Source organism: Monodelphis domestica, chromosome 4 (assembly GCF_027887165.1).
Source record: "Monodelphis domestica isolate mMonDom1 chromosome 4, mMonDom1.pri, whole genome shotgun sequence".
NCBI classification, from domain to species: Eukaryota; Metazoa; Chordata; class Mammalia; order Didelphimorphia; family Didelphidae; genus Monodelphis; species Monodelphis domestica.
Genome location: NC_077230.1, coordinates 379,875,986 through 379,903,735, shown reverse-complemented (window position 1 = coordinate 379,903,735; position 27,750 = coordinate 379,875,986). Strand labels below are relative to the sequence as shown.

Sequence of the window (27,750 nt, the reverse complement as noted above, 5' to 3'; positions counted from 1 at the left end):
GGGGAGGGGGGGCAGAGGGAGAGCTGGGCAGAGCAGAGCTGGGGGTGGGGGAGGGGAGGGGAGGGGGAGGGAAGAGGAGAGGAGGGGGCTGCCCGCGGGGGGTTATTGTCTTTTAGAATTTGGGAGCCTTTGAAAAGCCGTGGGCCCTCCCACCGCCTTTGTGCCGGTGGAGATGTAGCGGCCTCCTCCCGGATCCCTCCTTTGCCTTCGGACGTTTTTTCTGGGGCCTGCAGTCGCCCGACCAGGGGCCCGGGGCCGCGGGTGCTGAGCCGACCACCATGGGCTCCGTGTCCAACCAGCAGTTCGCAGGTTCGGTCTCGCGAATGGGAACTTGGGCAAGGAGGGGAACATCTTTGGACCGGGGGAGGGAGGGAGGACAGGGCACCCCGAGGGGCCTGGAGGCCACCCTGCCTGCCGCGGCCCCCACCTCGGTCTCAGGAACCCAGGCGCCCGGGCAGCACGCGCTCCGGGGCTGGCGCTGCCCGGCGGGGGCGGGGGCAAGCAGGGAGAGGAGGGGCATCCATCCCCAAGCGAGTCTGGACATTCGCCGGTCCGCCCGTCCAGAGAAAGAGCAGAGACAGCTTGGAGTTGTGGGAGGACGAGGAAACTTTCGGGGGCCTTTCAGGATTTTAGTGACTTATTGCGCCCTGTGGAAGGGAGAGGGAGAGGGGCAGAAGGTTCGGGTCAGGTCCCTAGCTCTCGCATCTCTCAGGCTGGAAGCCCCAGATCCTTGGGTTCCCACGCGCCGGCTTTTGAAGGTCCAGTCCCCGAGGTGGGGGGATGGGGGGGAAGGTGGGGCGCAGGCTCGGGGACTGCGCTGAGCTTTTGCTGTGGCCCCTTTCCCCACCTAGGTGGCTGCGCAAAAGCAGCGGAGGAGGCGGCTACCGGGGACGCGGCCCGGGCTGGCGAGGAGCCGCAGCCGCTCCACGGAGCCGGCATCTGTAAGTGGTTTAATGTGCGCATGGGCTTCGGTTTCCTGTCCATGACCGCCCGCGCGGGCGTAGCGCTCGACCAGCCTGTGGACGTCTTTGTGCACCAGGTGAGAGGTGTCCTGATTCCCCTTATCTTTCGCCGTGTCCCGCCATTCCTCCACCGTGGAGCCAAAAGAAGAAACCCCTTAATTTTGCATCCACTCTTCTACTTCACCCTAACAGTAGTCCTCCACTGGATGTGGTGTGAGCCCCCAAATTAATCCCCCTTCATCCCTTCTCTTAAGCTTGGATCTCTTGGTAGCTTCCTTTTTCTCTACCCGCCTCACCACGTGTCCGTTGTACCTCTTCCCCTTGGGGGGCAGGGGCCAGGGAGGTTACCCCATGTGGCAGAAACTGAGGTGGTTTTGTCCTGCCTGGTGGGAGGTGGTGGTGATGAACAGTGAGCTAGCAGGTCACAAGAGTTGGGTGGGAGCGGGAGGGGGGTCGCTGGGGGAAAGTTTAAGTGGCTGGCAGATTCTACACTACAGATTTGTCCACCAACATCTCACTGAAGTTGGCAAGAGAAAGCTTCTGGGGGAGTTAGAGATTTAAAGCAACTGGATTTCCCCCTCCCTAGGTGCCATCCTCCAGAGCTGTAGAAATGACAAACCTCGTGATTTGAAACAAGGGAGAGCAGAAAAAGGAAGAGGGGGCTTAAGAATGATTATGTCTACTCCCCCTCCCCCTCCAATCTTCAGCACTCCCACCCCACCAAACTCAGTGTCTCAGATGTTTCTTGTATTTGGAGCTGACCGAGAAAAGAGGCAGACACCAAGAGCCAAGAGCTGAGGCCATTCCTAGAGGCGGGAGCAACCCCAAGTTCTCAGTTAAAGCAGGCAGCTCAGCTCGGTGGGGGTGAAATTCAGTGTCGCCCCTGCTCGGCAGGGCTAGGGGGAGGGAGGACAGTCTAGGCTCTGGATCTATTCTTCCAGACCTGGCATTTATGGCCCCAGACACTCTCAAATTGCTGCCCTAACATTCCAGGACACAAACACAGAAGGGGCCTGGGGCTCCTGGACCTCCCCCCACCCTTTCACTCATCCGCCCTACCCTTGATTTGACTAGTCTGTCTGCAGCCTCCCTCCCTCCCTCCTTCCAGAGGTAGGGAATGCAGAGATCTCTCAGACCCCCTAAAGCTAAATTGTCCTGTCCTGAGTTCCTTATCCCTTCTTTTAGGGAAAGTACACCAGAGTTGTAGCTGGGCAGGTGAGAAAGGATGCAACCTAAACCATAATTTAGGCTCAACCTTTGGGTATTCTCTCCCTTCCCCCTGTCATTAATATCCTACAGAGTCCAAAGATCTAAGGGTGCTTTTGCGGATTGAGCTCTGTTCTCTAGGGCCATTAGTGGGGGAAAGGGATTGAGAGTTGAAGCCCATGGTAGGGGAGGAATTGGGAACTATTTGAAGGAAAGGAAGATTGGGAGAGAGACTGAGCTTAGTTTGCAGCCACCAATAGCCTGGGGACCTGAAGGAAGGGGTGTGAGTGGAGGTGAGGGTGGGAATAACCCAAATCCTGCAGGTCTGATTATTTCATTTCTCTTTTCAGTTTAGAAGTTTATTCTGTACATTTGGCTAGTGTTGGGCACTTCTAGCTAGTTGGACTGGGTGCTAAAGAAGAGGCAGCCCTCAAGGACCTTAATATCTTCATGTGAGGGATAAAGTATATGCACAGCCTTGATGATTTTGTGTCAAAATGCATACCAGAACCACACCAGATCTGAGAGAGGTGGCATAGATGGAGATATTTGAATTGTGCTTTGAAAGATGAACTGAAATGCAATGGGAAAAGATGGGATCCTTGGAAGGAAGGACATTTTAGGGATATGGAAGAGTCACAGCAAAATGTATCCCCTGCCGCCTTTGCAAAGGGTAGGGAGGCCAGTGCCTGAGGAGAAAGAGACTTAAAGGACAATGATTTGGGGAGACCAGTGATTAGGGGAGCAAGAAAGCTTGCTGAGCAGTGACTTCAGGGAAGGAGGGGATGATGGGGGGGGAAGGCATGTAGGTCTGATGAGGCTTTGGGGGGCTTTGGGAGATGGTAATTTCAAAATGATTGTTAGTACTTCCCTCCCCAGCCAGACATCTAGATTAAAAGTTGCTCCCTTGCCCCCCCCCTTTCCTGCCTCATTTACATATGTGAATAACCCACAGGAAGTAATTGTGGGAGAAAGAAGGGAATTGGCCTCTTTAGATCTATTAAATCACTTTATTACAGGAACCAGCTTTGAATGGCCCTCCCCAGCAGGGAGGCAATGCTCCCCCTCTCTCCCCTTTATCTGATCACAAAGAGATTAAAATCTCTGTAGGACTGGAGACTAACTGGGCAGCTTCCCCAACTTTGTGAGCCTGGAATGAAGGAGCCAGTTAAACCCAACTCCTGCCCTCCCCCTCCACCCCCTTCCCCAAGGCTACTAAACCTGGGAGGGAATAAGGGGGTTTCCCTCTTTAATTCTTGGACTTTTGCAGATTTTCCACATCTCCTTACCCCATTCCTCAGGGGAAGAGTTAGGTTTGGAGGAGCAGGTGGGGTTCCATGTGGCAATCAGAGTCCATTACTGGTTGACTCCAAGCAAACTATATTGTCTTGCAATTCCACCATCATAGAATCATACAGTGTTAAGACTGAATGGAGTGTTAGGACATAGAAAGTCAAGAGTTGTGAGAGATCTTGGTCTGATTACACATTTCTCAAGAGACTGTTTCAGGTGATGGAGATACAGGGGCATTGGAAGAGCTTGAAGGGAGAGGTCATCCAATCTAACGCCCTTCAGAAGTGAAGTGCTGATTTGCTCAAGGTCACAAACCCCAGCCCAGTGTTACTTCTTAAGCATCACCCTCAAGATACACATTTTTACCATACCATAACTTAGATGATCTACCAAGTAGGGAGCAGCTGATGATTACTCACCCTGCCTCTAGGGCCCTGGGAATGGCTACTGTCTGGAAGGTGAAAGGAAGCTAGAAGTTTTCCTTGTCCTCTGAACTCAGGAATTCCCAAGGACTCTTAAGGGGATGTGTATAGGAATGAGGGTTCTCACCATTTCCTGCAGTCAATGTCCCAAACACTGTCATTAAACCTCCCTCATTTAGGGAATTTAGACTTGTGAGAGAATGATGTAGGGAGGGAGGAATGTCTGCTCTTATAGTTAAATGACTGAAAAAGATTTTTCTACAAGCATTGGTAATGGGGAGGGAAAGAGAATATTATGGGATCATAGGATTTAGCCTTGTTGAAAGAGCTCCAATAGTTTCCTATTACATCTAGGATCAAATATGAACTCCTCTGTTTGGCATTTAAAGTCCTTTACAACCTAGTTTCTAATCTGGCCAATTGCATTCCATACCCACCCCATTCCATGCCTTTGAACTGGCTGTCCCCCATACCTGGAATGCACTCCCTCCCCTCATCTCTTCTTAGACTTCCTAGCCTCCTTCAACATCTAGTGCCACCACCTACCTACCTTTCTTGGTATTTCTGTTTGCTAGTCCTCTGTTTCAACATTAACCTGCGATTTACATTTTTTCACATTATATTTCAATCTGTTTTATGTGTCTGGCACCCAGTTAGCACATAATAAATGCTTGTTGATTGATTGATTGATTGATTGATTGATTGAATGGACCTTAGAGATCATTTAGGCCAACTACTTCATTCTCTTGGTAGACTGGATTAGAGGAAGGGTTGTGCAGGAGACCTTTTATAGTTCCCCTTCCCCTATCCTGCTTTGTTCTCTGGACGCTTTCCTCTGAGATCAAGGTCCATGTAACCTGGATGGATGGAAGGATAGATGGATTGACAGATAGATTTTGTATCTACAGTTACTTGACTATTATCTTTCCCATTAGAATATGAGCTCCTTGACGGTAGAGATCTGGATTTTTATTTTATTTTTTTGTATTCCATTTAATACAGTGCCTGGCACATACTAAGATCTTTGTAAATGTTTGTTGACTAATGGACCAGACAGGGAAATGAAGGCCAGAAAGGGAAAGCTTTTGGTGTGAGCTATAATCGGAGGAATAGTTGTATAAATACAACTATTTAAAAATCAAGGTCCTTTCAGATTCTCAATCTGTGCTTGTCAGTTGTTTATGCATTCTCCCTCTGTAGTGATCCTCCTACCCAATTTGTGTACATGTTGAACCCTCAGCTCTCCTGTAGAATGTAAGCTATTTGCAGGTAGGCAGAAACCAACTTGATATTATACTATTGTCTCAAAGTATTTTGCACATAATATACTAGATGCTTAATAAGTATTTCTTGAATTGAATTCCAAGAAGCTGGGATTCCTCCAAAGCTGATTTCTAATGCCTTGGGGAGGGAAAATTCTGAGGAATTTATGTCACCTTTTCTTAGTTATCACCTGGATTTTTGTGGAGCACTACCCAAGGACTTCATTTAGGGGACAAGGAAGTATATACCTGTGGGGAACCCCCAGAGGTAGCATCTGACATGGGGGGGGGTGAGCTGGGAGTTCCCTTTTCTGAGAAAAGGGGAAGAAGAAAAAACCAATTTATCAATGTTATTTTCCAGTCCTTGCCCTTTCCTTCTCCCCACAATTGATTTTGTTTTAACCTTTCCTTTGCCCTCTTTTTTTTTAATTTAAATTTTTATTGCTATCTTTTGGGGGGTTTTGCATTACTTTCATTTATCAATATGCTCCTCCTTTCCCTGGTCTCAGACAGGCTTCCCTATAACAAAATAATTAAAAAGAAATAAAAAGCAACTTGGCAAAACTAACCAACATATCAGAAAATAAATCTGATGTACTATGCTGACTAACATACTTTTCAACCTCTACAATAAGTTCTTGACCTCTTCTGGGTTGTGGACTCCTTGGGCAGCTGGGTGAAAGATGTTTTTAAATGCATAAACAAAAGAAATAGTTGCAAAGGAAACCAGTTATATGGAAATACAGTTATCAAAATATGTATTTTTTAAAACCAAGCTCACAAACCGAAGTATTTAGAATGCCTGCTCCTGTCCTTCCATCAAATTAACTCAATAAACATTTATTAAATCCCTACTACATACAAAGCTCTGTGTACCTGGATGCTGAGGATATCAAGACAAAAAGTGTCTCCTGAAACTTACATTTTATTTGGGTGTTGGATATAATTCCTTTGGCACTGCTACCAACTGTGGTAGTCTTCTTTAGGGACTTGCCACTCTTTCTGCCAGTGTATGGGAGAACTCTTGCTCTGCCCTCCCCAGTTTGTAGCCCCTCCTACCTTTATAGTCTCCAGGTCAGTTTCCCAGTATGGCCCTGGTAGGGATGGGGGTGGTACTTATTAGCATCTTAATTAATCTCCTTTCTCTTCCAATTGGTCAAGTTCTACCCCAGGGAATTGAAGAGCTGCCCCTCCTCCCAAGCCCATCTCTCTCATTGCTCTTTAAGAGGAAAAATCCGATGTTCTTTCCCTTCCATTTTCCAAACCTAGTCTGCTCCCAGTAGCAAATGCCTTGTGCTGGAAGAGGGATCCAAGAAGGACCTTCTCTGAAAGGCTGCTTAGGGTAATGGAAAGAACACAGAATTCAGAGCTTGAAGGCAGTGTCACAGAATATGAAGGTTGGAATGGTTTCCAATGGCCATCTAAATCCAGTACAATTCACACTCCAAAGAAAATTCCCTTCTACAACACCCCTGACAAGTAACTGACCCAACTACTACTGAAAGTCCTCCAGTGAGGGGGCAACCAGTGCCTTCCCCTTCTCCCATTTTATCGATAAAGAAACTAAGGCCCAGCAAGAGAAAATACTAAGGTCCCACAAGGATGGAATCACAGAATCAATATTTGAGTCCCTGGGATTCCCTTCTAAGCTTGAAGGTCCTTCTATTCAAGCCTCAGTTGTCCTCATCTGTAAAAAGGGATGATAATACTTGTGCTGCCTATCTTAAGTTAGTTGTGAATTCTAAAGCACCATGAAAATGTGATTTAAGGGTTTGAGGAAAGATGGGGAAAACTTGGGATCTCCTTTCTTGTAGTAAAACAGAACAGTCTTTACTTCTTCCCACCCCATACCCTACTGAAACAGCTGGAGCAAGGAACTTATGAATAAAACCATTTCCAGTTCATGGTGGATTTCTAGAATTTCTGTGTTTCATCCCTGAGGTTCAGTTCATGGAAAAGCTCCCCCCCCCCACTCTGATGGCAATCAGCCCGTTGTTATTAAGCATTTACTATGGGTATAAACCCTGTTCTCATTGCTAGGGATACCAAAGCAAAAGTAAAAAGTAATCCTTCCTTTCAAGGAATTTACATTTCACTGGTGATGGGAGGAAGAAACAGAAATATACAAGAAACATATAGAAGATGTGGTTGGCAACATTAGAGGGATATGGTCCACAGGGTAGATTGTTAGGCTTGGAGTCTAGAAGACTTTTTGCCTCAAACACTAGACTTTATTGTTTAACCCTTGCCTTCTGTCTCAGTATCAACTCTTAAGACAATTGCTGTAAGGGCTAGGCAATTGGGGTTGAGTGACTTGCCCAGGGTCACATAGCTAGGATGAGTCTAATTGAACCCAGGTCCTCCTGACCCCAGGTCTGGCACTCTAGCCATTGTACTACAACTAGCTGCCCCCAAGTCACTTGACTTTTCTGTGCCTCCATTTATCATCCAGAAAACAAGGGAATTGTATTCAATGGCCTCTCCGGGTCCCTCGCTATTCCAAGTCTTGTGATTCTTTGACAGGGTATTGTTGAATCTGCACACCTGTCCCATCTGCCTCCCAAGTTGAAATCAATGCTCTATGAAGGTTAACTACTTTGATGATCACACTCCCCCCTTTCTATGGTGTTTCATAACTTCTAAGTGATGAAATGCTTTCCTTGTGACAGCCATCGAGACAGGAAATGCCAAGAGTCCTTGGAAGTTTGTGACTGGTGGAGCCTGAGCTCCTACCCCATCTCACCTGTTCCCACGTATACTCCTCAACCCAAAATGCAGAATATAGAGAGGGATGATCTGGCTTCCACATAGAAGGAGAGGGGGAAAGGGAGCAGTAGGAGAAATAGCATTGGACTGACAATCAGAATGACCCCCACATAAATGTTAGGTTCATAAAATGGCTCTGCCACCCCAGGGCCCAAAAAACACCCCAGTTTAGAGTGGTGGGAAAAGGTCCTAGCCACCAACTGTGCTAATGAAGTCAAAGAATACTCTGGGATAATTGATAAGCTGGCTACTTGATGCTTAGGAAGTTAGGAGAAATGAATTACAACAGCTGGTTCTGAGGAAAGTGATCTAAGAGGGCAAAGGTGGTTGGGGCTTCATGACTTGACAATATAGTGGCTGTAGGTGGAAGGATGCCTCAATTCTTGTGGAGCTCCTGGATCAGAGATAGTGGACATGATTATCTAGACCCTTCTTCCCAAGCAGATTATGGGTCAGATAGAGAGAGAGAAACACAGACAGACAGACAGACAGACAGACAGACAAGAGTTATGAAGCCAACAGTGCTGAGACTTGGGTCTCTCCCTTTGTGTCTTTTTAGGGTAACAGTGAGAAGTGGGCAACTTCCCAGGTGCCTGGATTGGTTCTGGTGGAAGTTGGCAAGATGAATCCATAGAAAGCCTGGAGGATAATTATTGAGACTATTTCAGATTCTGCCTAGAACAGAGAATGAATGGGGAAAGTTAACGTTGATCCCTAGAAGGACACATCTGACACAAGATTGAGTTATGATGTGTTAATGAGATTATAAAACATTGGGCAGGACAGCTTTAGGTGGGTATGTTGCTGGTACCCTATTGTGCTCCCTCCTCTGAGATCCTCATAGTAAGGTCTGTCCTAGAAAGTCTTCTACTCTAGGAAGGGCATAGGTTGGTTGTCAGAAGACTTGGATCCATAGGATTATGAGAACAGGAATGGAAGCTCAGAGACCACAGAGGTAAAATTGCCTGAGGTCATTACAACTTATTACTAGTTCTAACTTTGCTACAAAATTTTCCAATAGTAGTTTCTTTTTTTTTTATTTTGTCTTTCATTTTAATCACCTCCATCTGCTAAAGGAAGAAAAGGACAAGCATTTATTAAACCCTACTATGTTCCAAGTATCGTACTAAGCACTTTACAAATATTATATTTTATCCTCAACACAGTAAGGTAAGGTTGCTGTTATCCCCATTTTACAGTTGAGGAAACTGAGGCAGACCAGGGTCACCCAGTTAGTAAATGTCCAAGACTGGATTTGAGTTTCAATCTTGCTGACTCCAGGCCCAGGGCTTCGCCCACTCCAGCAACATCTAGCCTTGTTCAAATGATTAAAAAAGAGAAGAAGGGAGGGGTAGCTGGGTGGCGCAGTGGATTGAGAGCCAGGTCCTGGGTTCAAATTTGACCTCAGATACTTTCCAGCTGTGTGACCCTGGGCAAGTCACTTAACCCCCATTGCCTAGCCCTTACCTCTCTTCTGCCTTGGAACCAATACACAATAGGTAAGGGTTTGAAAACAGAGAGAGAGAGAGAGAAGAGGGTAGAAAAAAGAAAGCAAAAGCAAATATCCATCAATGAAGTCTGACTATGTACAGTGTTCCACAACCATAGATCTATGCCTCAGCAAAGGGAGAGAGGTACATGATCTCATTTCTTCTAGGTCATTATTACTGAACACGGTTTAGCAATTTTATTTTGGTGATGGTGACTTCTATTTACATTGTTGTATTCATTTTTCTAATTTTTGTTTACTGTATCTGCTTACTTCACTTAGTTCATGATTTCCTATAGTCTTCATATTTCTAGTTTCTTACACTGATAATATTCTACTACATTTGTATATTATAATTTGTTTAACTGTTCCCCAATATAGGGTACCTATACCTATGTACCCAAATAGGGTAGCTATATGCTTCTAGTACTTTGCTACTACAAATAATATTGCTTTAAATATGTTGTTTTATATATATTTCTGTCTTGGGCCACCTTGGGGTATATCCCTGGCAGAGATATTGAAGAATGGGGACATTTTAGCCACTTTCCAAAACTGTTTTCCAGAATGGTTGACTTATTTCACAGTTCCATGAACCATGTTGATATGTTGGAACTGTGTGTCTGCTATTCTCCAACATTTGACTATTACTGTTTTTCGGTTTGTCATTGCTAAGTTTCTGGGTATGAGGTAAAACCTTAGTAAGAGCTTTCTATGGTCATAGGCGCGTCTCTTAGTAGTGGTCATTTGGCACAATCTTTCATATGGTCATTAAGAGTTGACTATATTTTGGGAAATGGCCTTGCCACATCCTTCCACTACTTATCCACTGGAGAATTGCACTTTGTTTTGTGTATTTGTGTCAATTCCCTATAGGTCTTGGATATTTGATAGGAAGATTTTTCACTCCCAATGGACAGCTTTCTTATCGAGTTGCTTTGATTTGGGGTGGTGGTAAAACTTTTCCATTTTATAGCAGCAAAATTATCTACTTTTATCTCTTATATCCCATCCCTTGTTTAGTTAAGAATGCTCCCTGTGCTGCCACCAGCTTTCAGAGTGTCCTGAATGACTTCGGGCAAGCTACTTCCCCTGTTTCCTCCTTTGTAAAATGAAGGGATTAAACTAGATGATCTGATATTTTAAGAACCAAATCCTGTGGCCTTCAATGTCCTTTCCAACTCCGAAATCCCACAAGTCTTGCCTTTCTAAATGACACAACAAAAAAGATAGGTTCTGTAGTTTGTTTGGTGCAGTGGAGTTGGTTTCCGAAGACTTGGGTTTGAATCTCCTTTCTGCTACTTGCTATCATTGTGACCCTGTATAAGTCACTCCTTCTCTCAGGAGCCTCAGTTTTCTAGTCTGTAAAATGTAGGGGTTAGAAGAAAGGATCTCCAAGCTCCAGCTCCAGATCCTATAATCTTATTTCTATAAGAACCCCACTGCTGCCAAGTACTTGTCTTCCCCTCATCTCTATCTCCCCACAGTACTAGCTTGGGTGGTCAAATGTTTGAATGAATGGTCATGGGTTAAAAGTCAGGAGGGCAGGGCCAATAAATAAGCTTGTGCAAGCTCCCTAAGTAAGGCAGATGAACTTTGGTTTCAGTTCAGCTCTGCCCTCAAATTATGAAGGCACTTCTAGGGAGAAGAATCTAAAGTAGCCTGGTGGTTGACACCAAAGTCATTTGCAACTCAGATGAGGTGGGTGGCCATGCACATGGTAGAAAGGTTGACTCAGTTCCATGGTTTTTCATTCCAATATTCCAGAAGGTCAATTCTTCCCTGGAAAAGTGCCTTTCATTAAGTGATTTGATATCCTGGGGTTTAAGAGAGGGAGTTTGCAGAGGAGCCTAACATTATCTCCTGAGATAAGTGGAATGTAAGCTATTTTTCCTTTAAAAAAGTCTTTGTATTCCCCAGGACCTAGTTAAGTACTTAGTAAATGTTTGCTGAATTTGCTGGTATGGGGATTGGCTTGTCCTGTATCTCCTAGAATGGGGGGTGGAATGAAGATGGTGAAGTTGGCTTCCCTTGGGACTTTTGAGGGGTAGCGCAAGACCAATGAGAATATCCAAAGAGGAGACTAGTTAATAAGGAAGAAAGGTTATACAGGGAATATGGCCCCTCTTTTAATTAAGTGAGGGTTTGAAGGGGGAATTGCCACTCTAATCAGCACTGAACCAGCTATGCTAGTAAAGATGTTGTCACCCCAATATTTCTTTCTAGTCTTTCTCTGGAAAAATAGTGAAGCTTTCACTTTCACCCCCACTATCAAGTTTGAGTAATGGAATTGAGTTATTCTGTTATTTTCATGAGGTAGGGCATCTTATATTAAATGGGATAACTCACACGGGTCATATCACAAAGTAGTGCTGACAGAATCGTAGAATGTTAAGACCTGCCAGGGGAACTACCTTAAGTTTACTAGATTAATTTCTAAGAGATCAGAGATCTTGTATTATCTCAACTTTATACCTCACCAGCACACATTAGATGTTTAATAAATATTTGTTGTATTTTGTTTGTCCTATAGGGAAACTGAGGCCCAGAGAAGGACACTGAACTGTTCAGGGTCACCCTGCTGATAGAGAAACTAGAACCCAGGGTTCTTGAATCTTTGGGAACTGCCCTTTCAATTATATATCATTCACACATGTAAAACCCAGTGGAATTACTCATTGACTATGGGAGGGGTTTGTGGGGAGGGGAGGGAAAGAACATGAATCATATAACCATGGGAAAATACTCTAAATTAATTAATTAAATAAAGATTTTCAGATTAAAATAATTATATCATTCATTGCCTCCCAGAGTTAGGGGCTGGCAAAGTGGACAGAGCACTGGCTCTGGAGTCAAAAGATTTGTTTAAAATCCTTTCTAGGGTGCTTCTACTGCTGTGACCATGAATAAATCACTTAACCTCCCTGAGCTACAGTTCCCTCATCTGCAAAATGAGGGTGTTAGATTAGATGTTCTTTGAAATCACTTTGAAACCTACATGGGGCAGCTAGGTAGCTCAGTGAATTGAGAGCCAGGCCTATAGATGGTCCTAGGTTCAAATCCGGTCTCAGATACTTCCTAGGTGTGTGACCCTGGGCAAGTCACTTAACCTCAATTGCCTAGCCCTTACCACTCTTCTGCCTTGGAACCAAAACGTAGTACTGATTCCAATTTGGAAAGTAAAGGTTGGTTTGTTTTTTAAAAGAAAGAAATTTACACCCATGATCCTAAATCCCCAGAAGGGTTATCTAATAGCCCCTAGAAAAGGGAGAGGATAGAGTCAAGAGAACCTGGGTTCAAATATGGCTTCAGACCCTTCCTAGCTGTGTAACCCTGTGCAAGTTATTTAACCCCATTTGCCTAGCCCATACCCTTTTGTCTTAAGAGTTGTTACTAAGAAAGAAAGGGTTAATTTTTTTTTTTTTTTTTAAGAAAGAAAAGATAGAGGAAAACATCCACCTAGAAAACCTGCTGGGGCTGGGGGGACGCCACTGGATGCTGAAGATAACCTAGCCTTTTCTGTAGATACACTGTCCGGACTGCTCCGGCTATAGGGAATCTCCTTAGAGGCAATTGTGTGTGTGGGGGTGGGGGGGAAGAAGCATTTGATATCTTTTGTTTTTATATCACCTAAATCCTCCCAGCTCCTGGACTTTTGGCATTGAAGAATTTTTATACATTTCTCCATTGATTGGAATCTGCCTTGCTTCCTATTCTTTGTTGCTGCCCAAAGGTAGCTGTTACTTTCTATTCTTTGTGGCCTCCCACTAACTTTGGGACTTTCAGCCTAGGGGTAGGAGAGGCTGGTCCAGGGAACGTGGGGATGTGGTGGATAACTGTTATCCTATTGTAATTGATTAATCTAGTTTATTTCATATGCGCATATGCATGGTCCAGACTAGGCTTCATTTCCTTACTTATTGATGGTTAGTGGCAGTTCCTCTGGAGCATATTCCTAGATATGATTCCTAGATAGATAATGGAATTTCTTTTCAAATAAATAAGAAGTATAGAAAACTAAGGGGTACAAGAGCTGGAATCTACCAGAGAACTGTGGGTTCCTTCGGCATTGCAGCAGCACCACCTGCTGGCCAAGTCCAGTCAACAGGGATAGTAGATGTGGCTAGGCTGCGATATCTTGTTCTTTTTTCCCTTCCAGCTCCTCTAACGTATTTCTTCAGATTTGTCTTGGAAGAGCTCAAGGCAGCATCAATTAATGGGAAAATGATAATCAGAAAACCTGGGTAGTAGACCTAACTGCTTTGACATTTGTAAAATATGTGGGCTAAATTCCTATCTCCTACCTCTTTTAACATGCTGGAGAAATGTGAATTTTCCACCTAGCAGAGTGGTTGCCTTTGAAAATGTTCTTGGAAATGGAACTCTTTGCTTACATTCCCCTCTGCTCCTCACTGGGGCCAGGAAAGTCCAGGGGGTCAATCAGTGGTGGGCACTGGAGATACAATGAAAGGCAAAAAATTCTTTGAGGAGCTCACAGTCTAATGGAGGAGACACCATTATATACAAACAAGACATATACAGGACAGATAGGAGATAATCAACAGAGGGAAGGCATTAGCATTGAAGAGGACTGAAAGATTACTTTGTTATAAAAATGAATAATATAAAGTGATAATATATACATAACCCAGTGGAATTGCTGGTCAGATCCTTGAGGGGGGAGGGAAGAGGGAAGAAAGAACATGAATCATGGAACCATGGAAAAATATTTTTAAAAATAAAATTACATCTAGAGAAGCTGTCAGGCAGAGATGAGAAAGAACTTCAAGTATGGGAGATAGCCAATAAAATGCCTTTGAATCTTAAAAATGGAGTGTTTTAATATGAGGAATGGCAAAGAAGTCAGTGTCATTGGATGGAGAAGTATAAAAGGGACATAAGGTGTAAGGAGACTGGAGAGTTAATTAAAAAGTCAAAGAGAGGAGTTAGAGAGAAAGAAGCAATAGAGATCATAAGTCATAAAGTCCAATTTATTTTGCAGATGGGGAAACTGACACATGTGTAGCTGTGTGTGTGTGTGTGTGTGTGTGTGTGTGTGTGTGTGTGTGTGTGTAACTTTCCCAGTCACAGCTAGTGTCTAAATAAAGATTTGAACTTGGTCATTTCCATACTAAATGTTCATGATTTTTGTTTGTGCCTGACCTGTGGTAGAGCTTTCTGAGTTCATATTAGTCTGATCAGCCAAAATTGGATATACAGTACATAATGATCATTTTGGTCCTCTTCAAGGATGAAGGACAACAACCAACCAACCAATCCAGACTCCAAATCCAGCACTCCATCAATTATATCATTTAGCTGTCTCCCATGTAGAATGTTGTGCACTTGAAGGTGAGAATACCATCTGGAAGCTTGCCTCAGATCCTTCCTGGTGTGCCCCTGGGACCATGAAACAAGTCACTTAGCCTCTCTGCCTCAGTTTCCCCATCTGGAAAGTGGAGGTAATAATACCTGTAGCCTTTACCTCACAGAGCTGTAAGAATCAAATGAGATATTATATATGGAAAGGACCTTGTAAGCCTTATGGGGGGGGGATATTTAATATCAGCTGTTTTCTTAAGGCCGTAAGATGGATAAGTCACTGAACTTCCACACTTTGGTTTCTCATGGGAACAATATACAACTCCAAGACCTACTTTACCGTCCCTAATTCTACCCAAGGAACCTTGTTTGGGGTCTCACAAATTCTCATGAAGATAGGGTTGGATACTTTGCCCTAAAGAGCCTTGCCTCTGAGGGAGGGCCCAGGGTGAGGCAGACTAGGAGTGGGGAGAGTGAGAGAGAGAATGAGAGCCAGAATGAGAGAAAGAAAGGGGTATGGTATGGAGTTTATCCTTTGAAAATCATGCCCCTTATTTTTGGAGCCCTTCTTCTCTGTCCTTCCCATTCAACAAACATTTATCCATTCAAAAAGCATTCATTAACCACCTTTCAGAGCATTGTGGTAGGTCCTTAGGTAGAGTCAAAGTTTAGCTAAGTTTGAGACTCTGTCTCTGTCTCTCTCTCTGTATGTGTGTGTGTCTCTGTGTCTCTGTCTCTGTCTCTCTCCCTCTCTCTTTCTCTCTCCTTTTCTCTCTCTCTCCATCCCCTCTATGTTTCTGTCTTTAACATACACACACTCCTCTCTTCTCTTTGTCTCTGTCTCTCCTCTCTTTCTCTCTGAGGATAGCTGCTTACCTTCTTACCTTTTCCTCTAGTAGGAGAATGAGACATAAACACAGATAATTGTACTTCTCTTTAGTCCTTTCAGGGCTTGTGGGTATTTCACTCCAGCACACAGGCAACTCTCAAGGCCCTTTATTATGGCTGAAAAATCCATCAACCTATGGCTGATAGATGTAGTCCTGAGCTTGTCCAGACTTACCTAGGCATTTGCATCTGACATCACTTGGGCAGGTGGTCTAAGGCTTTTCAGTTAGGCTTGCCCTGCCAGAGCCTGTGTTCTGCTGCCAAAGAACTGAGGGTCAGCAAGGAAGGATTTTGCTAGGAAAGTTACCAAACCAAGTGCTTTGAGGATTTCAAAGTAGATTCGGGGGTACGTTTCCTGCTAGAGGTGGCCTTTGGGTGTCTTTGCCACTGTGAGCTCTGAAGGATGCCAGGGATGGCAGCTGGGGTGAAGGGAGCCAGACAACTGCCTTCCAGGTGGCTCAGATATGACATGGACTAAATGAATGAAAAAAAGCCTTTCTTAAGCCCCAGACTAATTCTCCCAAAGCCTCACTCTACCCAGGGCAGGGGCTGAGGAGGCGTTTAAAGCCAATTTCTCCCCCTGACCCTTTGCCCTGGCCAGTGAAAGGGGAACTAGAGGAAGCCCTTGGAGATGGGGTGCTCTGTCCAATTTCGATGCGTCACAGCTGTTATCAGCCAGAATCTCACTGGGGAGGATAAGCTATGTGGGTGTCCCTCATTTCATGTGGGTCCAGAGAGTAAGGGGGGCGTGGGGGGCACAGTGTGGTGGGACTTCTGAGAATGCAGGGGAAAGTTGAGGAAGGGGAGATTTCAGATGCTGGGGGAGTGTGGGGGAGGGTTGCTACCTTTGCAACTTCTGGAATCTGGCCACCAGGACCAACCAGCCTCAGCTCTTTTGTTTTCCGGGCTTGGCCCTTTGGAGGAAAGCTCAGCCCTATTCCCCTCCCCCACTGTGCCTGGGGGGGGGGCTGGGGAGGAAAGATAGGCCCGGCTTGGGAATGTCTTGCTTTGTGTGTGGTTGGGGGAGGAGGGGTTGGGGTAGAATTGTGGGCCCCTTCCTTTCAAATGCAGGAGTTAGGAGGCTGGCTTTGGGGATGTGCTGATTACCTATCTGATAAGGAAGGAATTCAAAATATGTGTGTTTTGGGGAAGGGGGGTTGGTGGAAGACGGAACCCTGGAGACCACCATTCTCCTTCTATTCAGCTCCAAGCCTAGGGCTGTGATGGTAGATAATGACTGCTGATTAATCAGAGTTTCCAGTTTCTGAATTTTCATCCAGCCAGTGGTTTTTGTTGGGTTTTTTAATCGTGTTCCAGTGAGTTGTCAGAGCTAGAAGGGACTTTATCCTGTTAGAGAATAGAAAGGTTGAGAAAATCGAGAATGTGTGGAGACAATGGCAAAGGAGAAAAAAGGGACTTGAGCCCAGAATGTTAATGGTGAGAAAAACAACCTTAGAACACCAAATATCTGAGCTGGAAGTTAGGCACCTTTAAGACCATTTCATTCCATTTATCTTATTTTACAGCTGGAGAAACTGAGAGATCCAGAGATTGACTGACTGAAAGAGTCATGCAAACAAACCCCAGACCTCTCCTTTGCCTTTTACATTGGAGAATAAGTGTCTGAAGAGCAAGGGCCACATTTTGGGGGTCCTAAATACTTAATTGATTCTGTTTAGAGTTGGGAGTTTTAGGATGGGGTAATCCAGACCTAGGAAAAGTGGTTAGAGCCAGAAAGGGGATAAATAAGACCAATTCCAACCCATTCAGGTGAACAAGGTCCAATTGGAGATGGCCTTGCAAGAGGGGGAAAATGAGGGCCATGATTTGTGCCAGGAATTCCCAAATGGGGATATGTATGCCCCAAGGAGGTATAAGAAGCTTGTCAAAGGGATACAAGGAATAGTGGATATCCAGACTTGGAGCTGGGAAGACCTGAGCTGAAATCTGGCCACAGACACAATAATTGTCACTTCACAAGGCTTGCCTCAGTTTCTTCATCTGTATCATGAGCTGGAGAAGGAAATGGCAAACCACTCTAGTATCTCTGCCAAGAAAACCCCAAAAATGGGATCATGAAGAGTCAGACATGACTGAAGATTAAGTGAATAACAACTGAAATAGTGAATATCTTCACTTTATTTCTTGTACCTCTTTCCTGGGTTCTGGGATGGATATGAGGTAAAAAAAAAGAAAGTAAGCTTTGGTCCCTGCTCTCGTGAAGCTTATATCACAGTTACTTCATCTGGCTATTGTGAGGATAAAGCTTTGTCAACCCTAAAGCCCTCAGAAAAGGAAGGCACCTAGTATTAGATGGTCATTAGATGGTCAATACCATCATCTACCTGCCTGTGGGATCAGAGAGAGGGCCTGGACTTGTGATTTCATTGGTACAAGGAATTCCCTGATAAGGAACCTTGCTCTACCCATTCAGGCCAGCACCTAATCATATACAAAAAGAGGCAAAAAATAGCCCTTGCCCTCAAGGAGCTTACAAGCTTACAATCTGATGGGCAAGATATTTGTTCGTGATAATCCAGGAGGCTATTTGGGGTTTTCTTGGCAAAGTTGCTAGAGTAGTTTGTCATTTCCTTTTCCAGCTCATTTGACAGATGAGGAAACTGAGTCAAACAAACAGGGACATCCAGCTAGGAAGTATCATGGAGATGAGTTTTTCTGATTCCATGCCTGGAACTCCATGCAATGGCTACTTTTACAAACAATAAATAAGAAATAATTAACAGAGGGAAGGCACTGGAATTCTGAGGGGTTGGAAAGGCTTCCTGTGCCCCTGTGTAACTCAGGGTCTTAGATTAGAAAGTTGTCTGGGCCACTGAGAGTCTGTGACTTGCCCAAGTACTGGCCCTGCTGCCTGGTAGGTATTATAGAAATGTTTACTCTATTTCCACATCCCAAGTTCAGAGGAGGCACTTGAGTTTTCCAGGCTGGCAGGAAGTGTTGCCAACACCATGACCTCAGGCTACCTTGAGCAAATCCCTTCAACTTGGGCTTTTCTGTTCCAACTTTCAATAGTGGGCCTGTAATTCCATTTCTTAAATAACTTTTATATGACCTACTGTGTGCCATACACTGTACTAAGCACTTTGCAATTATTATCTCATTTGATCCTCACAACAACCCTGGGAGGTAGGTGCTAATATTATCCTCATTTTACAGATGAGGAAACCAAGACAGGAAGAAGTTAAGTAACTTGGGGGGGGGGGGCTTATAGCTAGTAAGTATCTAATTTAATGGGGAAAAGGATAAAAGACAAGTAAAAATAACCCCAATGCCCATCAGAAGTATATAAGTACTAGAGAGGTACAGATAAAATGCTGTGAGGTCATAGAAAGACCCTGAGAATGTGGGATGTTAGAGCTAGAATAATATCTAGCATTTACAGAACAGTTTAATATTTTTTAAATGCTTTTTAAGTGGTATTTGATCCCAACCACAATGGGAATTGAGTACTACTATTATTCCCATTTTACAGATGAGATAACTCAAAGCAGACAAAGGGTAAGTAACCTACCCAGGGACACAGAGGTAGTAACTATCTGAAGCCAGGTCTATGAGATTAAAAATTAATAAATACTCAAAGTATTTATTATATAGTATTTAATAATAGTAAAGTAAGTAAGAAAGGGGTTAATTCAGCCAAGTGAGCAGAACACAGAGCTAGAAAGACCCACACCTGCTGTGCTTTGCCAAAAACCCAAGCTCAAAAAGAGCCACAGCGTGGTTCTCAGCCATATTTCTCTTCCAAGCCTCCGTATGTGAGGACATAATTTAAAAGGATGCTGGGTAAATGTAGTTCAGGTGTAGCAAATTTCTAATTGCACAATTCCATCCACCTTGCTACCTAGCTGCTTCTGAAGACTTTATGATTCCCTCAAATGGGGAAATCACTTATCCAAGCCAAGGGGTTTTCATATCTTGTGGCTGAGAAAAAGGCACTCTAGAAGGTAAGGGACAGGAGACAGGCCAGACTAAGGAAAAGGGGCAGAGTGGAAAGAAATCTGGAATGTTAGAGCTAGAAAGAGGCCATTTAATCCAACTTCATTTTGCAGAAGAACCTGAGGCCCAGAGAGAGGAAATCGGAAGATAAATAAGTTTTAATCCATAAGTATATTTATTACCAAACGCTATGCTTGTCCTGGAGTCACGGATATAGTCTAAGGTTATATGTTAAACCCTGACCTTCCAACCTGGAATCAATACTGTGTGGGTTCCAAGGAGAGCTAGGCAGTGGGAGTCAAGTGACTTGTCCAAGGTCAAGGAAGTACCTGAGGCCAGATGTGAAATCAGAACTTTCTGAAAGTCTCTAGGCTTGGCTCTCAATCTACTAAGCCATCTAGCTACTGCCTCCAGTACCTGCTTTTAATAGATTTATTGGCAAAGCATAAGTGTACAGTGACTTTCCTTGGAGACAAAGACCTAAAATTAGGCCATTCACTGGGATGGGAGGTAAGCTTTAGCTAGAAGGAAGATTCAGAAGCAAAAGGGCTAAGAGGGTGGAGGGATCCAAGTGGAATGATCAGAAGAGTTGCGATAACTGCCTTATTACTGATTTATGGCCCTGGTGTGACCATCTTGTATTTGATTCTGTTTTGTTCTGCCATTGTTTTCCTAAGGAAGACATGAGGAAAAAAGGTGAGTGTGAGCTATAGAACCCATAGGGGCCTGGGCTTCAGCCAAGGAACCTTGGCATTCTGCAACTAGGAGGAGACAAAAGGGTAAAAAGTTCTGGGGCAGAGGGAAGACTTGAAGAGAACAAGGACTGGAGATAATGGGGCTTTTCCCCATCCCCAAGCAATTCAAAGGTAGTCTCTGTACAAGAGACTCAGAGGGAAAACTTCAATTAACACTCCATTCAGTATGGTAAGATAGAATGTGAAAAGGGAAAGGAATTTGAAAAAGAGCAGGTTAATTCTTGGGTGTCCAAACTGGTACTTGGCAATAGGGATGGGAACTGCAGAGGAATTAGATTGAGTGCTTTATGCTGTCTCTGTCTCTGTCTCTCTGTGTCTCTCTTTGTCTCTGTCTGTCTGTCTCTCTCTCTCACTCTCTTGTTTTTCCAGTCTGGGAACAAGGTGAGAAGTATCAACCTCCCTCACTATTCTCAACAGCATTCTTCCTAGGGCCTGCCTCTCTAAACAGTAAGGTGAGGTGTTCATATTTTTTAAACTCTTACCTTCTTGGAATCAATACTATGCATTGGTTCTAAGGCAGAAGAGAGCAGTAAGGGCTAGGCAATTAGGGTCACATAGCTAGGAAGTGTCTTAAGGCTAGCTTTGAACCCTGGACCTCCAGTCTCTATTTCTAACTTTCAATCCACTGAGTTACCAGGCTGCTCCCAAGTTCACATTTTCTTTGGCAGTTTATTATGTATCTATAGTACTTTTCTTCTCAGTCAGCCCCATTTTACAGATGAAATTGGAGTTGAGATGCTGAGAGGAACTTTCCCAAGACCAGCTGGTTAGCAGAGCTTGAACCGATATCCAGGTCAATACGACAGATAATAAAAACCTGGGTCATCCCAATGAATGATGAGGAAGAAGAGAACATTCATGGAAAACAGGTTTGGAAGAGCTCACACCTGAGCTGGGCCTCCAAAGAAAAAAATGTCAACAGGCAAAACTGAAGAGAGGGGAGAAGGGAGTATGTCAGGGTGGAGAAAGAAATGTCTGAATGCATGGGGGTGGGAAAAGGGTAAAATGGATTCTGGATGATGTGCATTGATGCTGAAGAGGTGGGTTGGAGTCAGATTATAGATTATAGTTCCCCTAGAATTCCAGGTTAAGGCTTTTATCCTATGGGGTAACTAAGTCAGTTTAGAGTTCTTTCTATTAGAACAGACTGCCTCTAAAGCAGAAGCCCCACTCCTAATGAGTTTACTTGTGCAGAGTAGCCAGGATATATTTTTTAAACCCTTCTTTCTGCCTTAGAAGAAATACTAAGTATTGGTTCCAAGACAGGAGAGTATTAAGGGCTAGGCAATGGAGGTTAAGTGACTTGCCCAGGGTCATCCAGCTAGGAAGTGTCTGAGGTCAAATTAGAACCCAAGATCTCCCATCTACAGGTCTGGCTCTCTATCCACTGAGCCACCCAGCTGCTCCAGCCAGGATATATTTTGTGGATTTATGTGTGACTTTGGGAGGGTGAGCTGGGATATGTGATATGTGAGCTCCTAAGATTGTCAGCAATGAAAAAAAGGCTAGGTTTTCTGCCCCCAGTCCATATCTGCAGAAAGAATATGTCTAGATGATCTTGTAGCTGTTAAACATACATTGTGGCTTGGAGTTGATAGGAAGATAGATTGTGAGACAGAAGGGAACATTTGGAATTAGGTGCTATTATCCCTGTTATACTGATGAGGAAACTGAGGCAGATAGAAGTTGCCTCACTTGGTCAGGTTCTCAGAACTAGTAAGTGTCTGGGGCTGAATTTGAATTCAGGGTCTTCCTGACTCCAGATCTATCACTCTATACTCTATGAACAATGTTGATCATCCTATATTCACACTTGTAAACTGTGAGATGTAGAAGGCTTCTCTGGCTTCCTCTAGGTCTTTTAATGTTCTTGGTTTTCTAGGGAAGCACTCAAATTCTTAACTTGTTGTCTGTCACTCACTCACTCTGAGTCCTGAGCTATGAGTCAGGAAGACCTGAGTTTGAGTCCTATCTTTGACATAGGATATAGGGTTGACTGGTCACAACTCCTTTTCTCATCATCCCATTTTTCAATGAAATCCTTTCTGCTATGTTATCTTAAGTAAGGTTTTCTCCTCCCCACAGCCTCAACCAGCTTTGCCCAGTCCCATCTGCCCTTCCGCAGCACCATACCTGATCTTTGTGTCAATGAGTGGAAAGTGTGTTATTTCCCAGATATCAGCTAGACATCTATCCACAATGGAAATGTTCTTTGCATTTTTAGTATCTGCAGTGTCTTTGGCTTTGTCCCAGAGGAGCTTGTCTGTCCCCCAGGGGGACCTAGAAGCTTCTACAACTCCCACCACCACCACTACCACCATTCCTTTGGAACAGGAGTGAATTCCTACAATCCCACCTCTGTCTTCTACCTTTCCACCCTGATAAAGTCCTCCCTTTAACAAACATTTATAAATCAGCCTGTGTGCTATGCAAGGCACTGTCCCAGGTGCTGGAGGAGATATATAAAAGTCATGCAGATAATCTAAAGCTTTTGATGTCTTTCTACCCCTCAGAGCAAGCTACATATGGAAGGTTTCCGCAGCCTGAAGGAAGGGGAAGCCGTGGAGTTCACCTTCAAGAAGTCAGCAAAGGGCCTTGAGTCAATCCGGGTGACAGGGCCTGGCGGGGTGTTCTGCCTTGGCAGTGAGAGACGGCCTAAGGGGAAAACATTGCAGAAACGCAGATCCAAAGGAGACAGGTATGGTGCTGAGAAGGGCAGATGGGACTGGGCAAAGCTGGTTGAGGCTGTGGGGAGCACATTCAGATCTGATCCTGGAAGGTGAAGAAAAGGTCCCTTTAGGTCCTTATTGGGTCCTTCCTCACTCAGTCCTCCTGATTGTTTTATTTCTGACTTTTCTAAGGGTCTGGAGAAGCTCTCTTAGTCTCTGATTCCTGAGCTGGACATTTGACTCCTGTCCCATTGTCTCCTCCCGTGGGAGGTGGGTGGCAAAAGGAACCATCTCTAAACTGTAATGGGTGGCTCTTTTGCTAAGATGGATAAAAGGCTGGCAGTGCTTATAGAAAATCTTTCTCTAGAATGAGGAGTCCCCGTGTTTCCCATACACTAGTCATCCACCTTGACATCATGTGGCTTAGGCTATTCACATTCCTGTTAAGGAGAGGTAGGGAAAGTGAGGTGGCTCAGTGTATAGGGAGCCAGGCCTGAAGATGGGATGTCCTGGGTTCCAAACTGGCCTCACCTAGCTGTGTAACCCTGGGCCAGTCACTTAACTCCAATTGCTCAGCCCACTGTTTTACTGTCTTGGAACGGATACTTAATATTTATTATAAGACAGAAGATAAGGGTTTAAATAATAATAACAACAACTGACATTTACCTAGTTAGTCCTAAGGTTTGAAATCCTGGGAGCTCATTGTTGTTATTATTCCTACTCTATTGCTGAAGGACCTGAGGCTGAGAGAGGTTGAACAAAGGCCATGGATCTGGCAGCATGTGCTCAATGAATCGGGAGGCATTTAACAATGTGATTCTCCTCCTTTAGCAGACTTGACTGAATATTAAAGGGCAAGAAGATGAAGACTTATTGAGGGGGATGCCCAGCTGTTTGAAGGCCCCAGAAGACTTTGGGGCATCCTAGGGCAAGAAAAGGGCCATTTTGCTATCCTTCTGCTGTGAGGACCCATACTAGGATAGGCACATCTGGACTGTCCAGGTGTGTGACCTCTTCCTTCCCACTCCACAGGTGCTACAACTGTGGGGGGCTGGATCATCATGCTAAGGAGTGCAAGCTGCCACCCCAGCCCAAGAAGTGCCACTTCTGCCAGAGCATCAGTCACATGGTGGCCTCATGTCCCCTGAAGGCTCAGCAGTCTCCCAGCTCCCAGGGAAAACCAGCTTATTTCCGGGAAGAGGAAGAGATCCACAGCCCAGCCTTACTCCCAGAGGCTCAAGATTGAAGTGGGGTCTAGGGCCATCCCAATGGGATGGGAAAGCTTTAAAGAGCAGGCGTCAGTCAACAGGGAGAGGGGGAACGTCAGGGATGGGATGGGATGGGGCTGGGTAAGGGGGGGCTAGCTGGCACTACTGAGTGTCTTGGGTCCTCAGCACTGTCCCCTTCCCTTAGAGGAGAGGACTATCCAGTGGCCCCTCCATCCATGGCCTGCCTCCCATCCTAGAACCACCAGTCACATAAGCCACATGGCTTCTCCTGAGGAAGACCTCAGTGAAGGCAAGGGGGAGGGCGGGGGAAGGGGAGGATTCCTTAAGCCAGAGTGGCAGGAGGCATAGCCTTGGATGGATGGACCAAAGCCCAGGGGCCCCCATCCTCACTTCTTTTTTGCTGCCTAGGGATGAGAGTCTTTGGGTGGGGGTGGGGACAGTGGGAACAGTGGGGGATGGGTAAGGGTCCTCTTTGTCTTGGGCCTTATCCAGGTTCAGGGCTCTGCCCAGCCTCACCTCCTTCCCCTTTGCAATGGGGTTGAGGGTGAGACTGCTACAGCCCTGGCCTCTCTTCTCTTTGCCCAGGGCACCCCCCTCTTACTCCCTCCATGTTGACTTTATTTATTTTGCTCACTTGGACGTCTGCACCTTGGGCCCTACAACTCCCCCCTCTGCACTCTTTGTAGGGGGAACCCCATTTCGCAGACAGAATATCAGCTGGCTCTGGCTATGATCAATTACGTCTGTGGTTTTTTTCCTTTTTTTTTAATATAAATATTCTGGTTTTGTATTTTTGTATATTTTAATCTAAGAGGTCCTCATTCCTGCACTGTGTTCTCAGGTATGTGAGCAATCTCAGGGATAATTCAGTGGCAGCTCTGGGACTACCCAGCAGGAAGAAGTTTATTAACCTATTCTTAACTACACAAAGACACAGCAGCTGATTGTATTGTACAAACCGGTTCTGTTCATCTACCTCAAGTTTCTGCGTTCTTCTTATGGGAGCTTTCCTCCTGTGCCCTTACTGACTCAATCTTTCCTTCACTTTCTCTCTCTCTGTCTGTCTCTCCTTGAAAGCATTAGATGGGGGAGAAGGCAGTTGGCTTTAATGGGGCATCCTGTGGATCTACCTGCTTGTGGAGAGGAGGTTCACCCCAGTGAGCAGAGCAAAGAGAGATTTGATGGACCTGTGCCAGCTGGCAGGTTTGAGGTGTTGGTGGGATGGGTTCCTGCCCTGCCCTGCCCTGTCACCCCTTTGAAGTACAGCCAAACATCTCCAGGCATGGGACTTGAACCTTGGAACTTTTGTCCCACCCCACCCCAGATCTGTCTTCCAAACAGATGGGCCATCTTTGCTCTGCACAGGGATGGGTGTGAATGTGAGGCCAGGCAGGAAAGGGAGATGGAGATGTATCTTACATCTGGAGAAGTTTTGAGTTTGATGGAGTCACCCCTCTATTCTTCCCATCATTCCCTGGAAAAAAGGCAGGTTTAACAGAAGATCATAAATGCCTTAGGTCTTTAACCCTTAAAATGCTGGACTTTTATTTTCTCCCCTGCTGGGTCTCAAGCACAGGACCATGTGGCTAGGATGTCTGTATACCAGACATTTCAGAGATCTGAAAGTCAGTATAGTTTCCTGCTCTGCCATCAGTGCTATGATGGTAAAGTATCAGCCTGTTGGGCAGTGGAAAAAAAAAAGATTTGGTGAACCAAGCTGGGAGATCTGTCCAAACCTACCTCACTGACTAATGTTCTGAAATTGGGCAAATGCAATAGAAGGCATTGGGTGACAATGGAGTCTGATCCGGGTTTCTCGGGTCCTCTGAATGCTGCGTGTCCCTCCCCCTGTTCCCCCCCCCCTCTAGTTTTTGTATCTGTCGGAACTGTATAGGGCTTCACAAGTTGCTGGTTTGGTGGTTGCTAGGTGGGCTAGTCTGTGTAAATATGCTGTCAGTCTTTCTCCACTTTCCCTTGGGGTTTTTATTGTTTACAAACTTTTTTTTTATATTGAAAAGAAAAATAGCCAAAACATCTCTTGACAAAGGGATTCTGTGCCAGGCAAACAGATCTTTAAACCGGGACTTGGTTGGTTCCTCTACTCCGAGGTTCTGGATGGTTTTAGCCCTCGCTTCTGTTTTCTCCTTTACACTTTAAATAGGCTCCAAAGCCCAGACTTTCAAATCATTCCCATCATTTGCTATCCTCCAAATGGCATCTGTTTTCCCAGATGCCTTCACAGATTTCTGCCAAAAATCCAGGGAACCAGGAACCCACTGCCAAACCCCCTTATGGGTGAGTCTCTTCCTTGGTAAAGGATGGTTGCCATATGTTTACTTGATTGTTTGGGGTCCAAGCCCAGTTCATGGATGGCAGCCTCTGGAGGGATCCTGGCAGAGGACTGGGAAGGGCAGGAGTGGTGGGAGACCCGGAGAAGGGAAATGAATGTATACCCAAGTACCCACCAAAGATCTCTTCTGTGTTGGTGCAAGAAATTCTTTTCAAAGTGGCCACAAGATTGTCTTATAGGAGACGGACGAATGTAACTCCATGTTTACTGCTAGAAACCAAAGCTTTTTGTGAAATTCTTGAATTTATATGAAGGGAGGAAGGGAAGGAGGAGGGAAAGAGAACAACTGTATTAATCTGTGTCTTTTTCCTCCCCTCCTTTGCCCTCATTCCTGAGCTGCTGGAGACTCAGCCCCCCCTTGGGCAGGGCCCTGATCTTGGGGCAATCATGTTTGATGCTTTGCAGTTGGGGCTTCTTCTTTTCCTTTTCCCTCCTTCCCCATCTTGTTTTGTGACACATGCTAACCCCTTTCTCCTCTTCTCCTCACCCCCTCTCCCCCACCCCCATCCTGGGAAAATACAATGAATGAATAAAGACTTATTGGTACTGAGAGCCTCTGCTGTCTCTTTTCTTATCAGACTTTTGGGCAGTTTTTCTCCTTTAGCCCCCCACCCCCATCCCCCACTTCCCTGCTTCCTCTAAGATGGGGAAGCTGGGGCCCTAGGAGAGGAGCAGTTAAGTTATTGACTAGTCTTAGCTTATTAGGAATGAATCTTTAAAGTCCAGTCCTCTTAGCACCTAATTACAGCAGATTTTTGTTTCTGGTTCAGGCCTCTTGGAAGCTGCCACATTCAGGAGGGGATTAAGGATTTGGCATGCATGAGAATGGGGTCGCCTGTGCCCCTGGCTGGGATGAAAGGCTGGGGCCACAGCTCAGGGCATGAGACCCTAATAACACTTTGTCCAGCTCCTGGCGCCTTCTCCCTCAAAGACCTTTACAAACCGTCATTAATTAACAGTCCTACCTCACTCCCCAGGGAAGGAGGCTTGAAATTGTGAAGCTGGGGAAACTGAGGCAAGGGGAATTAGCCACCACATGAGTAAAATGACTACAGTAAAGGTGAAAGTGACCCACACTAGAATGAATGGGATGAACTCATGATTTCTCCAACATACCACCCCCTAGCCCAAGTCGGAAATCTTTGTTCCTATAGGGATCAGAAGGGGCAGCCTGATT

The 27,750-nt window shown here is 45.1% G+C and overlaps 1 protein-coding gene across 1 annotated transcript; it reads left to right on the top strand.

Annotated features, from left to right (window-relative positions):
* Positions 1 to 116: 116 nt before the first annotated feature.
* LIN28A (lin-28 homolog A) lies at positions 117 to 27,125 on the top strand. The gene is made up of 4 exons (XM_001363432.3): positions 117 to 309; positions 852 to 1,039; positions 22,836 to 23,020; positions 24,027 to 27,125. Exons 1-4 carry the CDS (start codon positions 279 to 281, stop codon positions 24,238 to 24,240), a joined length of 618 nt encoding a protein of 205 aa, XP_001363469.1. The 5' UTR covers positions 117 to 278; the 3' UTR covers positions 24,241 to 27,125.
* Positions 27,126 to 27,750: the final 625 nt, after the last annotated feature.